General features: G+C 49.0%; 2 protein-coding genes across 2 annotated transcripts in view; one reads left to right on the top strand and one right to left on the bottom strand.

The window, feature by feature from the left end:
* The window catches only part of SYN3 (synapsin III), a 451,793-nt gene that overhangs the window by 281,787 nt on the left and 155,281 nt on the right, over window positions 1–14,725 (bottom strand). The window lies entirely within an intron of this gene.
* Window positions 1–14,725, top strand: part of TIMP3 (TIMP metallopeptidase inhibitor 3) — a 56,214-nt gene that overhangs the window by 31,700 nt on the left and 9,789 nt on the right. Inside the window, exon 2 of the mRNA XM_063074912.1 lies at window positions 11,226–11,308. Coding sequence (XP_062930982.1) covers window positions 11,226–11,308 — 83 coding nt within the window. The remainder of the gene's footprint in view (window positions 1–11,225; window positions 11,309–14,725) is intronic.

The following is a 14,725-nucleotide window of genomic DNA, read 5'->3' as shown; positions in this document are numbered from 1 at the left end:
CACTGCTTCAAAGGGGCTGTGGCTGAAGACCAGGCTGCTATTCTGGTGGCTACTTGTGTGGGATAGTTTCCCATGGGTCCCTGGGGAGGGGCTGGAGCACTTCGGCAGAGAGGGTGGTCTCAGCCCCCTAAATGGGTGTGCTCACAGGGCAGTGAGCAGTTGGCACCTCTGACCCCTGAGTGGGCTTGAGCTTTCAGTGTGCATCCTAGACTCTGTATCTCACCAGGAACAGTGCAGGTGACCAGCTGAAGCACCTGTGGCAAAACCATGCAAAGAGGTTAAGGGGTTTGAGAGCGGGGAGAGTGTGGGGGGCAGACAGAGATTTATTAAATCTTAACTTTGAAGATAAGAAATGCACTGTGAACTGGAATGGGACTATTTGTGATTCTGGTATACAGTAGGCAAGCAAGACCCAGACTTGTTTCCAGGGATTTCTTGAGGCTTTGGGGCCTCCTGTCGGCCAACTGATCAGGCATCCACTTGGGCACATGCTCATCTGAGGGCTGTAGGCAGGGACAAGTGATAAGTCTCCATTGCTGACCTCAAGGAGAAACCCACCTGAGAAACGGCACTGTCCCATGGTGGAGAGAGACCCAGCCTGCGAAGCTGGCCATGCACCTGCTCCCTGGGCTTCCCTTTCTCTGCTCCTTGCTGCACACTCTGCTTTGTTGCTCCAGCGGGCTGGACTCCCCAGCCTCCCGGGCCACTGCTCCTTCCTCCACCAGAAAGCCTTTTCCTTTCTCTTTCTCTTTGGTGACTCCAGTGATTTCTCAGATCCCAGCTCGGGCAGGACGTCTCCTTCCAGCACGGGCACACAGCACCTGCAGCCTGTCTGGGTGTGTCTGCCGCGGCTCCTGCAGCTCCCTGGACTCTCACTACCTCTTTTCTTGTCCACAAAATAGAAATAAGGTTTGCGAAGGTCAGAACTCTGTCTACCTGCTTACTTCTGGATCCCCAAGACACAGCACAGAACCTGAGACCCATCGTTCCTCAAGTATCTCTGAATAAGTTAGTTCCGAGTACACATGATAGAAGAGGAGCAGCTGCCCCAATATCAACAGCAGCAGCGAAACAAAAACAAAACAAACAAGCAAATGAGACGCCATGGCGGAGAGGGACACAGGACAGGGAGAGTGCCCTGAAGGAGCTGACAGACCTGCTTTCTTAGTCCCCAGGGGCTACTGCAGGGGAAGGGGGCAGCTGGAGCCAGGGGCCTGCAGAGGAGGCAGCAAGGTTAGCAAGGAGAGCTAAGGCGGGGGCTCCCTGGGGCTGCTGGTGGTGTCGCCGCTGACTTCTTTAGGGTGGTAGAGTTTGGGGTAGAGTGTTTGGTGGTAGAGTGTTGGTGTCTCTCTTCCACAGAGACACCAACAAGTTAACTAGGGCCTCCTGTAACAGGATCCTGTGACTCACATCTCTTTGGGTGTGAATATTCAACATTTGGGAACAAGGTCCTTTTTTTCCCCCCTCAGATCACTTTTTTACTTGCCTCCTTTTTCTGAGTAACCCTTGGGAACTAGAACTCCTGACCCACCACTCCAGGAGGCTAAGCACGAAACCATTCCCATCTTCATCACATTATCTTTGATTTTCTCCCACAGCTTCATTCATTCATTCAACAAACATTTTGGGGAGCCCATGCTACATTCTAGGCACTCTGCCAGGGTCCCAGATGGTCCCCACCATCTAGTAACTAGTGAGGCTACTGAGTGCCCAAGGAACCAATCATTAAAAAGGAACAGGTGCCAGGAGAAAGGGAGCGAAGCCGAGTAGAAGAAAGGCAGGACTGGCTTGGTCTGGGGCAAGTGGAAGGCTTCCTAGAGGAGGTGGTATTTCAGCTGCGTGGGTTTTGCAGGAAGACAAATGTGTGAGCAGATGCTTTGCAAGGAAGTCATTCCTGCTGAGGCAAGGCGCATCAGAGGACAGGTCAGTATAGTGAGAGGATACTGGGTTGGGGCTGGAGGCTTGATATAGTAGGACCTGAGGTGGGGCTGCAGCTCTGGAGAGCCATGGACACATCACTGAGTTATTCAGGATAATCCTGTAGATGGTATGAACCCAAGGGATGCTTAGGTGGGGATGTAGATGAGGGTTGTGGATCCTATTTGTTCTTAGGTGAATGACGGGTGCCTGTGGGAGGAGGACCACATTTCCCACTATCTGTCCTTTGGGGCTTTGATCTTTCCCACCTAATAGTTTTCTGCAGAGTAAAAACCTCAGTGATTCTCATCATGCTTGCTGAACACTTTGGGGCAGTCACCTTACTGGCCCCTTAGAAACCCAGATCACAGAAACACCATCACCCTTCTAAGATGTGAGGTCCTCATTCCCCAGCTCAGTCAGCCTAAATCCAGGGACAAGTTAGCTCTGGGACTTTTGCCCTGTCTTGGGCCAAGTGATCCATATCTTGCTCCCAAATTGCCAGTGGACACAGGAAGAAATTGAGAGTGGCCAACTTTAAAACAGTTAAATTAGAAATGAAATACATTCATCTCAAGTCTAGGCATATGTCTAGATGGTGACTCTTATATTTTGTTTTTTAATAGTTTAAAATTGAGGTCATTACTCCAAACATGAAAGCAGGAGTGGGATGCAGATTTTGTTTTGTGTTCCTTTTGGGTAATTTCAAAGTTCCAGGCAACTTGACCTTTCTGGTTCTGTGTTCCCGTCCCTCCCTCTCTGGCCCCTTCATTTCATATACAACAGACGTCAGCAGGGGCCCTGAGTGTTCCTGGAGTGCTCACGCAGAAATCCATAGTGTTTACAAGGTGAGCAGAGCCAGGAGCCTACACATGCGCCTCCTCCCTTAACTCAGGAGGCCCAGGACAGGGCATCCCCAGGACAGTTTTCACCCGGGGGACCCCAGAACACAAGGCAGGCACTGAGAAACAGGAGTCTCTGGGCAGGGAGGTTTTAATATCCTCCTGGTTTTAATAGCTTTCCCTGAGATGGAAACTTGGGTTGAAATGATTTGCAGCTTTCCAGATTTTCTGAGTGTGTGTGTATTTGGGTTTATTTTTAGCTGCAGGCATTCGTTTCTTGCCAAAAAACCTGCTTAAATAAAACCAAGATTAATATTTTTACTTAACGGAAAGAGTTAGTCAGGACAGGCTTTGAACTAGAGACTCCTTATCTTGATTGGGAGCGCATTTTAACAGTCCGGCCTTGGCTTTGACATCAACAAAAAGAGCCTTTGAAACTGACAAGAGAGGTGGGCCCTGGGGGGACCAGGGTAGGATGCAGGAAGAGCCTGTTTGTGAGACTTCTCTGAGGAGAGCTGCTCCCCACACAGGCTGCCCTCCCCTGCACGGTGTCCAGGGCCATCTTCCTGGGAAGGTGGGAGGTCAGAGCCAGACTGTGATTCTGCCTCATTCCCGGCTGCTGTTTCTACCCTCTCCCCGCCCGGGTCTGGTCCAGACTTCTGCTTCCTCTGGACTCAGATGCAGCAAACTGAATTGCTTCTGCAGGATGGGCTAAACCCCGATCCTTGTTATGTCCGGGAGCCTCCCTGCCGCCCTGCTCAGAGACAGGCTTCACTCTCTTTTGTGGCACACTGGCTCTTTGATCTTGCTCGTATCACTGCTTGTACTGCCATTTTCAGCGTCATGGCCTGTCTCTCTTACCTCTGGCCCCCGAGGTCCTGGGGCCCTCACTTCTCTCAGTATCCCTGTAAGCCCAGCACAATATTCCATAAATGATCATTGAACAGATGTTTATCTGGCCCTATGAACTGAGAATTGCCAATATCCCCCTTTGATCGAATGAGGCTCAGGAAGACTTGGTCGTTTGCTAGAGCTTACACAGGAAAGTTATCGATTTTTCAATCACCTTCCACGTGCATGGCACTTTATACCTAAAGTCACATTCCACTTCATGTATTCAGCAAATACAAATTAGGTGCCTGTTATGTGCCGGGCACTCTTTTGGTAGTTTTGGCTAGAGCAGTTGGTAAAACAAAGAACCTGACCTCATGAGGTTTACATTTTAGTGGGAGGAGAATCAATAAACAAGCAAGTGAAAATGTAATATATTAGATGGTGACGAGAGTCAGATGGAGCAGGTGAGGCCAGCCAGGGGATGAGGGACTGGGGTGGGGGAGAGAGATGCTGGGATCAGGATCAGAGGTTGGGGAAGGCCTCCTGACCAGGAGAGATTTGAAACAGGTAAGGGAGGGGACCTTGTAGCAAGTGAAGAAAGAGTGCTCTAGCAGAGGGACCTGCAAGGGCCAGGGCCCTGAGGGCATGTTTGAGGTGATGGGGTACTGGAGGGGAACAGGTTGCCATTTCCTGAGATGGAGAAGGCCATGGGAGTGGGTCAGGCCTGCCCTGAGGAGTTCTCTGTTGGATGGGTTGAATTTGAGATGTCTTATTAGACTTCCAGGTGTACATAGTATAGACTAAATGTAGACTCTTGGATATATGAGTTAAAGGTCATGGGAGTTTCAAGTTGGAGGTTGCAAAAACGTGGGAGTTAATTGTACAGATGGTATTGAAACCCACAAGCCAGATGTAAACAAGAGGAGGACTAAGAACCCATCACAGATTGGACTGAGCATTGTGAAGGTCATGGGTGACTTTGACAAGAACTTTGGTGGAGTTGGGGAAGGGGCCCTGAGTCATTGCAAGAAAGCTCCATGGTTGGTAATCACTGACAATTTGTCTGCTGGAATGGGAAGTGACTTGCCCAAGGTCACACAGTGACAGGGCACCAACTTCATCCAGTGGGTCACAGCCACTTCTCTAGGAGTTTTCTCCATCTGACCTTTCAGCTTCTGATTCTTTTAGAGTTTTTTGGGGGATTTGGGGTTGTGGTGACCAACCGCCTGGGAACCAGAGGGATGCAGTCAGGGCAGGCCCCTCAGGCCTCTGCCTTCCGCTGTTAATTCCTACGACTCTTTCCTCAAACATGGACATCATTAAAGTGTCCCCAAAGAGGCAGCAGATACTTGAGGAGAACCTTGGAAAGGGTCCTTGGAGGAGGAGGCTAAAGGGGACGAGGAAATGCTGATTCACAAGAATCCTTTCAGGTCCTTCTTGATGTTTTTCTGATTAGTAAATTTAAGAGTCTACAAGTAATCATCAGCAGCAGTATAACAATATCAGCTATTGAGCTTCAGGGTTACGAAATGCCTTTTTATATCTACATTGTCTCATTTAATTAATCAGTCTAATTAACCCCAGACTCCCAGTGTTGTGAGAAACCTTAGGGACCATGTGAACCACACTGTGGTTTCTAAGTTATTTTATTTCTTCCATTAAAGCTTTGCTGGGGAGAGCGATATGCTAAACAGATGATATACTGTTATATTGCTGAATATTTGTAGATTCTTATTTCTAATCAGAGTATTTGTGTGTGTGTGTGTGTGTGTGTGTGTGAGAGAGAGAGAGAGAGAGGGAGGGAGAGGGAGAGAGAGAGAGAAGAGAGAGATTGGGAAGGGTGGTGGGGGGGTGGTTAAGGGGATGTGGGGGCAGCTGGGGCTTATCAGCAGTTCCTCCTCTCAGGGACCAATCCTCCCCTCTGATCCTCAGCAGGGCTGACAGTGGGGATGGGGAGATGTAGTAAAATGATGAACTATTTGGCAATCACTATGAATTCTGCATAAAAGTTTTCAGGCAGTCTGCTTTCCTGGGGGACTGCCCTCTACCCCGTTTTTTTTTTTTTACTGGGATGCAAAAGTGCTCTCAGGGTACCTGATCCTTATTTGCATAGTTGGGAAAAGCGAACGATAAAAGCTGTAATAACAGCCACCTTGCAGGGTTATGAGAGGATAGAGTGAAATAACATGCATACAATGCTTGGCAACAGGAGGTGTTCAATACATGGTAGCTGTCCTTATCGATACATTCTAGTTCCCTTCCTTCTCCTCTAGGTTTACTGATGCAAGGCGAAGAAACACAAGGAGCTGATACTTAACTAGTGGGTGGGCAGCTGGGGGAGCAAGGGAGCCTGGCTCAGCCCTCCTAGGACAGGCTGAAGGTGGCTTTGCGCCTGCCTTGCTGTGGGTCCCTTGCTCATTGTCTTTGCCGTTGGAGCTCTAGCTTCAGAAAGGATCCTTCCTTTGTCATCCTGTGGGGATGACAACCAGGAAGTAAACCTCATATGACGATTAGATAAGCTGGATTTCAGGGAGCCCTCTTTCATTCCTGGTGTCTGTCCATGGGGTGGGCATCATTACGATACTCCCAGATCCCTCTTTTCCTCCAAGTCTAGGCCCCAAAAGACAAGGAGTCCAGGCTTTTCTGTCTACCCAGATCCTGCCTGCTGGGGTCCTATCAGAAGACCAGCCCCTTCCCTGGGATTGACACTAACAGTGACTTCTGCTTTTGGAGAAATTTAGTTTACCTGTTAGCCAGGTGTGCTTTACTTCTGCTTGCTATGCTCCCCAAAAACATGGCTTAAGCCAGCAAAATTATTGGAGAGACAGGAAGGGGCAGCAGTAGCATCTCACCCACTGGAGGCTGAATCAGCTCCTCTGTCATGGAGAGGGTTTGGACTGCTCTTGCCAGCGTGCCAAGATGGGTAGAATTCGGAGTCTTAAGTTGGTATACATAGTTCAGTTAACGGATCCTTGATCTCCAAACCAGCCCAACTGGCAGCCCTGTTGCTTGGCCTTCCAGCTTGCCAGTCGGAAAGACCAACCATCAGGTCAGGATAGAAAGGTCTGGATTTGATTGATGATGGCTGGATGGGGGGTGGAAGAAGAGGCAGAGAGGCAGGGGCCAGCTCAAGGGTGTCTTGTCCTCCTCTGAATATGCTGATGAACAGCAGATGTGCAATTTCTGGAGACACACCAGCAAGCTGCACAGGAAGCTGAATCCTGTTTGCCACTGGAATTGCTCCTTGTTCAAAACTGGTGCTGCTGTGCTCCACATTACTAGGGACGAAGGTGGGGAGAGGCAACCTAAAGTTATATTTCTGGAAGGGGCGTGCCTTGTTTGCCCTATTTTTGCAAGCTCCTACTAGCCCTCCCCGCAAAAATTATTCAAAGGAAGAAAAGATACTTCTATAGAGATATACCTGTACACCTGGATCTTCAGGTATATGATATATTTGAGAGCCCTATGTATATTTATAATTCTGTATGCCTATTATATAAGCACACACATCCTGGTTAGTGTTTTAAAAATACTTTTAAGTTAAAGTACTATTGATTCTTTAATTAATCTCCTCCTTGTTTCTTTTGACCACCACACCCCCAGAAGTTCAGATTTCCTTCCCAGGAGCATAGGAGACTACAGAGGATGAGAGAGGCTCAGAGGGTGAGATTCAGGCCGAGCCTCACCCCTCCCTTCTCAGACTGGTGCTTTTGTACTTCGAAGATGAATGCTCTAGCCGTGAACTTTTAAACCTTGTCTCCCTGCTGGACTGCAGTGTGTGGAAGCAGGAAATGGGACTTCTATTTCTTGTCACCCTCATCAGCACCCGGCCCAAAGTTCCAGACACCAACCTAGTTCACACCCATGTTGGTTGGTTTCGCTGCTAGAGGACACTGGGTGGACAGTGTGAGGGCCACTCTCCGGTATGAACAGGAATAAAGAAAACCTGTGTCTAGCCAGCTCAAGGTGGAGAGAACAGCCGGATATGCTGCCAGCTCCAAGTTTGGAAACTGTGACCTCCCCCCACCGCCCTTGTTCTCTATGGCCCCTGGGCCAACGGATGCCTTGGGAGAACCCTTACTGCCAAACAGGAAAGTACAAAATAGCACACATTTGAATTGCAGAGGAGAAACAAGCAAATAGACATATTAATTCACAAACCAAATAGGTGGACTTCGGGTTGGCCAGAGATTTTTCTTTGGAAGGACTCTGTGGATCTATTTGGGAAAGCAGAATGTTATTTCACTTTAGTTTGGCTTAATGAAGTTTTGTTTTTGTAAGGATACACGGTATGGCCTCTACCCTGGGCCATCTCTGTCTCAGTCTTTCTGGACCGTGACCATGATCTTGTTGGCCTGGTCCTGGTAGGCCACTCTTGGGTTTCCTGGGAGCGATAGGATGGTGCAGATGTCTGTGTTGGTTGGTGTAGGCACTCCAGGCCCCAGCCACCTCGTGTGCTTGTTCTCACCCTTCGTTTGTGCTCCCCCACCTCTCCCTGAAATTTTGCAAGGTCAATATTTTGATGTGCTTGTCTGTCTTCTCATCCTAGGCAGAACCCCCAGGCCTTAGCTTATAGTGGATGTTAGAAGCCTGAAACTGCTCCAGGACAGACAAATAACAATAGAAATTATGGTAGTGGTGGCAGTACCAATAACAGTGACAGCAAACACGTGGACTTGGGATGGACCACTCACTGTTCTCAGTGCTTGTACTTATCCCTCACAGCAATTTTATGGGGTATCACTATCATCATTCCCATTATATAGATTAGGAAACTAAGGCACAGAGAGGTTTAGCAACTTCTCTAAAGTCACACAGCATCTGTGCTGGGATTTGAACCAGGCAATCCGGCTCTAGAACCCAGGCTCTTCAGTGCTATGCCATGTTGCTGCTCCACTAGTAATAAGTACATCACTTGTAAGCCACACGAGAGGCACTGAGCTAAGAGAGCCAGAGAGATTTAGGAAGAAATCCAGTGAGGCCACACAGTCATGTTAGAACTCAAACTCCAATGTAGCTTCCTGACTACAAAAACTTACTCTGTTCACTAAACTATCCTCAGATGAAAAGATTCCAAGCTCAGGTCATGTCAGGGTAAGAAAGGAGTTGGCCAGCTGTATGTGTAGAAGCTTCCAGAAGTACCCAGTTTATGACATGTTATGTCTAAATCAAATCCACTTTTGAGCCAGGAAAGGGTAGATGTTGCTATTTAAAGGAATCCCTTTTGCGCCCTCCCCCTCCCAAAGGCAAAGACTTACGCCCTAGTTTACCTCCTGAGTTAATGAAGTAGTAAAAGACAGGGCCAAAGCAATTCAGGAAGAATCAATAGTAAAGTCCTGGCAGGTATGCTTTCTGCCCAGCAGTTAAGCTGTTACAACCTGCCTGTGGGAGTTAATACAGAGGAAATAGGCTCTCAGGCCTCCGGGAGGGTGGCTTGCTGCCGAAGATGCTGTTGCAAGGTTAGACGCAGAGTGGATGCAGAATCTGGATGAAGACTGGCTGGGATCTTGCCACCCTCTCCCTGTTACAGCAGACTTGGAAACAACCACTTGCAACCTCCTAACTTGAACTCAGTTGCTAACTTTGCCTGTGGGCTTTGTGTTTTGCCATCCCTGGCAAGGAAGGGCTGGAGGGGCTGTTGGTTCATCTGGGTCCTGACTTCATGTCTGACTGGAAGGGTAGGATCCAGGCTCATTTGGGAAGGAAAGGACAGAACCCAGTAGGGATAGGGAATTGGTTCCAAGTAAAGATTTTTTTTTTTTTCCCTGAAAGAGATTGGAGTCAAAAAATTGGGAAACACATTGGGACATCCACAATGGGGAAGGATAGTAGAGCCGCCAGAATGGGCGGGGTGTGTGTGTGTGTGTGTGTGTGTGCGTGTGTGTGTGCATGTGCGTGCGCGTGTGCGTAAAGGGTATTCTGTTTAACCAGCATTTATTGAGCATCTACTCCTTTTTGGCCTAAGTGCAACTTGAGTTAGGAAAGAGTAATGGGATCTTACAGCTGGAAGGGTTCAATTAGCAATTCAAAATATGGCTATCACACAAGCAAAACCCTCTCCATCCCTGCCGCAGTCCTAGCATGACAGCATCCAGACCCCCTTGATAGAGACACTATCTGCCCCTGCAGTAGGCTCCCCACCTTCTGTTGTTAGTTCTTGTTATTAGACGACTTTTCCTTTGGTTGAGCCAATGAACGTTACTCTCTGAAATTTCCAGTTTTTGTTTTCACAACCTGTCCATTTGCTCTTCCGCATGCTGGTTTTACAAATACTTGAAGGCAGCCATTGGGTGCTGCTTCTTCACATAAAGTAGAAGGAGACACAGCCTCTTACAGTCTCAAGGTCAGTCCCTCTCTTCTCCGTGTTCCCACTGCATGTGGTAAATGTCTCTCTTGCAACCCTTCACACACGCAGTCTAATTATTTCACATCATCATCAACTGATATTTACTGGGCAACTCCTTTCTGTCAGATATTGTAGTAAGAAATTTCATAAGATCTTTTGCTTGATCCTCATTCCAAATTTTCTGATGTAGGTAGAGTTGTACCCTCTTTACAGATGAGAAAATTGAGGTTCAGAAAGAGGAAGTGGTGTCATTTCTCGGTCAGTGTCCTTGTCTATATAATGTGGATGCTGATACTGCCCTTGTGAGACGGTTGAGAGGAGTAAGAGAAATGTACTGTCACTCATAGCAGGTGTGCAGTAAATGGGAGCTGTTTTTATTGTATTAATCCTTCCATGGTCAGCCTATTCCATTTTTGGTGGTGGTGATGATGATGATGCTATTAATAGCATTTATCTAATGTAAACTACATCCAAGATAGTGTCAAGAGCTTCCCATGCAACATCTTGCCTAATCCCTTCAATTAAGGAGATTGGTACTGTTATGACTCCTGCTTTATAGAAGAGGAAATGGAAGCCAGAAACAAAGTTACTGACTTGCCTACAGTCAAAACAGACCTAAACTGCAGAGCTGAGACTGAAACTGTTCGGTCTGGCTCCTGAGCTCCCCTCCCAATTGCTCCCTCTTCCAGCACATCTGCACTGAGCTGGTCTCTGCTGCATCCCTTGCTCTCCGAGAGCTGTGCACCGAGGGCCCATCAGAATGCCGACTGGGGGCATTGAGGGATGCAGAGGTGCATTGCAACCCGTGGACATGTCAGGACACGGCGGATTTACACATGCAGAGAAAGAGCCCCAAGTGATGTGAAGGTTGGGAAGGGGTCCAGGCAGAAAGAGAACAGGTCTGGGAGACCATGGCACTGTCAGATGGGCAATGGAGGGAGGACAGAGGCTCTGCCAGAAGCAGACTTTGGATTATGGTGAAACCACAGACATGAAATGCCCCCAAGGTGGGGGATGATGGAATTTCTGGGGCCAGCAACTGTGAACATTCGGGGTAATCAACTAGAATGATGGCTGCTTCTCTTTCTCCTCCACCCCTCTGTCTCACCCCGGCTTCTCTCAGAATTCTCACTCTTCTAAGCACAGTCATCTATTTGAGCTGGCTCAAAGGTAGGAGAGCAATTCCAGGCGCCGTGGGGGTTAGCGAGCCCACCCTGAGATGCTGCTGCTGATGTGCTACAGGCTTCTGTAACCTCCTCCCTGTCTCTGTCTTGCTCTTTCTGCAGTGATCCGGGCCAAGGTGGTGGGGAAGAAACTGGTGAAGGAGGGGCCCTTCGGCACACTGGTCTACACCATCAAGCAGATGAAGGTGAGTGACTTCATTGGCCTGGCTCCAGGAGGGGTTCTGGGGTTTTTGCCAGAAGAGTCATGGCCAATGGAGGCAAAGTGGGTTGGAACCGGAGTGTGTGTTCGCTCAGTGCCTAAGCCCCAGCCAGATCCAGCCCCCCCGCCCTGCTGGAGAGGGAGCTGCTGAGGCAGCAGAAAGGCATGGCGGGTGGGGGCTGCTTCATCCCAGAGCCAGCACAGGTGGACTCGCTCAGAGGCACGTGTGAAGAGGCTGAGCTTTGGAACCAGAAGGCAGGTAGCTTATTACCTGGCCACAGTGAGACCTTGGCCAAGTCACTGTCCCTCTGTGGGCCTTAGTCTTCCCAGACTAATTGCAAACTGAGGGGTTGGACTAGATCATCTCTGTTGGCTCTTCTGAGCTCTGATTTTCTGGGACTCAACAATGTCTACAGGTCTCGTGCAGTCTGCTAAGGTTACAACTTAGGTTTACACCTCTCTCATCTTTACATTAAACCTGTGTGTTCACAGGAGCCTTATCCCGAGGTAGGCACTGCACCTTCTCTCTCTATTTTCCCAGCTTGATTGTCTTCTTGCATCCCAAATAGTTAGCAATGTTTCCTAAGCATGTGTATATCATTAAACAGATTACTGAGCATACGAGCATTATAAAGCACATTAAGGAAGTATGCCTTAAAAAAAAAGAACATCAGATTTGAAATCTCGAGGACTTGCATCCTATTCTCAGCTCCACTCCTAAATAGCTTGTTGACCTTGGACTCAACCCTTTCCCGGGGCTTCAGTTTTGCCATCTGTTAACAGTGTGGGGTTGGGCATGGTGCCCCTAAGAGCCCTTCCAGTTTAGGCATTCTAAGTGCCCTAGGGTACTGGCAGTGTCTCTTCTACGCAGGAGCTAATGGTGCATGCCAGGAGGGTGTACTTATGTTTGCCTGAGCTCAGAGGACTGGGGCTTCATCTTGAATAATTCAGCAACTGGTCCATCACCCCACCTTTGTGAGCACCTCCCTACCTGTGCAGTTCTGTGCCAGGAACCAGAGACCCACAAGGAAGATCCAGTTTCTAGCTTGAGGGACTACAGTCAGGTTGGGAGAGAAGAGGCATGTGCTTGACTAATCAGAAGTTCAATATGGGATGTGCTCAGGCCCAAGTGAACTGCCAGCCCTTTTACTCACTGCTCAAGTTTGCACGCCCAGCAATTAGGGTGGGACCTGGCATGCAATAGGGACTTGGGGAATGCTAATCCATCTAATGGGGGGATGAGGGTGAGAACCCATGGGCCTGGAAACTCCCCAGAGGAGACAAGCCTTAATGCCCAGGTAGAACTGAGTGGGGGAGTGACATAGCCCACGGGTGGTCCCCAGCCATCCGAGGCTGACTTCCAGGCCTCATTATTCCTGTGTCCTGAAGCCTGAGGCTAGATGTACTAATTCTGTGGAACCTGTTGCTTTGGATTCAATTTTGGAAACATCCACAGCCTTCTGGTTATGTAATGTCCAGAGTCAGCCCTGGCCAGTTGCCCTTGGCTGCCTAGGCTTGATCATGAGACTAGCTTATGTCTTCAGACAGCCCTGGGGAGAGGAGAGTGGGTGGAGGTGGGGAACCAGCAAGGGCAACAACAACCCCAAAACCCACTTTGCAACCTCTGGCAGCCGGCGAGGTAACCCGAAGCATATTAAACCAAAACGGAGGCTCAGAAAACACATTCACCGCCTGCTCTGGAATAATCCTCATTATGAAACACTGTGACCAGCAAGAGCTGTGAAAGAAACAGCTGGGAGGCAGGGCTTCCTGGGCTTGCTTAGCTTCCCTCCAGCCTGCAGGGCCTGGAGACCAGGCTGACCAGAGGCCTTTCCATGGCAGAGTGTCCTACTTCCCCCTCACTGGTGTCAGACCAGCTGCTGGGGTTGTTCAGGGACCAGATAACATCAGCTCGCCCATCAGCTTCAGAGCGCACATCCCACTCCCAGGTAGTGGGCTTAGGCTCTCTCTTCACCACACTTCACCAAGGCTCATGAAGTCAGGGTCCTGGGCGTTAGCTGCAAAGTCTTTCATCTTACTTCTGACAGAGGCTGAAAGGGGAGATGACTTGCCCAGAGTCATGCATTCAGTTCAGGGAAGATCTGGTTCCCAAGCAGAGGTATCAGGATTCCTTCCCAGTCCAGTGTTCTGTATATGACTCCAAAATTCTCCCTGCCACCTTACTTTTATCATCAGTCACTATCTAATGCCTTTTATTAACTCTGACCCTCCTACCACCCACTACTATGACCTATAGAACTGGTCATTGTCTTTCTATCCAGAGAAGCCAATGGATTCTGCTGGTCTTCAGGTACCAGCCTGAAAACCAGAGAAGGTGCAGACAAGGAGTAGGGATAGTGGTCCATCCTCCCAGCCCTCCGTCCCACCCTCTATGTGCCTAGCACTGTGCTGAGAGCAGGGGATACAAAGGAAGTACTTGTCATATTTATTATAATACTACATACGAGTAACATTTATTAGGCATTTGCCACAGGCCAGACATTCTCCTAAGCCCTTGCATAGACGAGTCTGCACAACAGTGATGTGAAATAGATACTCATTATACTCTGCCTTCCAGGTGAGGAAACTGACTTGGAAGGTTGTATAACAGTCAAGGCCATACGGCTAGAAAGTGGGAAACTGGAGCAAAACTATAGGGTCTTTGCCTACAGGGAAATAACAGAGCAGGGGAGCAGCAGGCTGATTCATCTTTCCCATCCACTTTGGGGGCTACCCCCAGCCTACTCATATCTAGTCCCCCCAGGAAACAAAAAGAGGTCAGCTTGGGTTTGTTGGTTTGACATCCAGCAGTGTAGCTCCAGACTTGCAACATCCTGCAAAGGGTGTATCAGAAAAATCTCTGTAGGAGGGAAGGCGGAGCGGCCAGAGAGGAAAGCCTGCATGAGCTTTGGCACTGGTCCCTGGGAGGCTTTGTTCTAGTGGATTAGAGAGTCTACCCAGAGAGTCAGACGGGGTAAGCAAGGGCTCCCTTAGAGCAGAACTCAAGAAACTTGGATAACGTGAGAACCTAACCCGCCCTGTCTGACCTCTCTCTTTTCTTTTGGATGAAAGGCAGGCAGACCCTCTCCCATCTGCTAACTTTGGAGCCTCTGATCCATCTCTCAGGCACCCCTTGAGTGTGCACAGTTCCACAGCAGGGGGCGGTGTATATGAGGGACGTGAGGGTATTAGAATGTTGAGGGAGTTTATTGCAAACCCACACCTGGAAATTAGCTGGGGCTGAGGCACTGGGCTATGGTGCAAAGGTGGAAGTTTCCAGAACTGGCTGCTCTAATATGTGGAGACCTTCTCTCCCATCAGGACCGTGAGAAAGCAGTCTACTTTGCCAGGAGCTGTAATTAGTGTAGTGGAGACATGTTCTCAGGCTGGCTGCAGGGGACAG

This window comes from Cynocephalus volans, chromosome 12 (assembly GCF_027409185.1).
Source record: "Cynocephalus volans isolate mCynVol1 chromosome 12, mCynVol1.pri, whole genome shotgun sequence".
NCBI lineage: Eukaryota > Metazoa > Chordata > Mammalia > Dermoptera > Cynocephalidae > Cynocephalus > Cynocephalus volans.
This window is presented reverse-complemented; position numbering and strand designations above follow the sequence as displayed.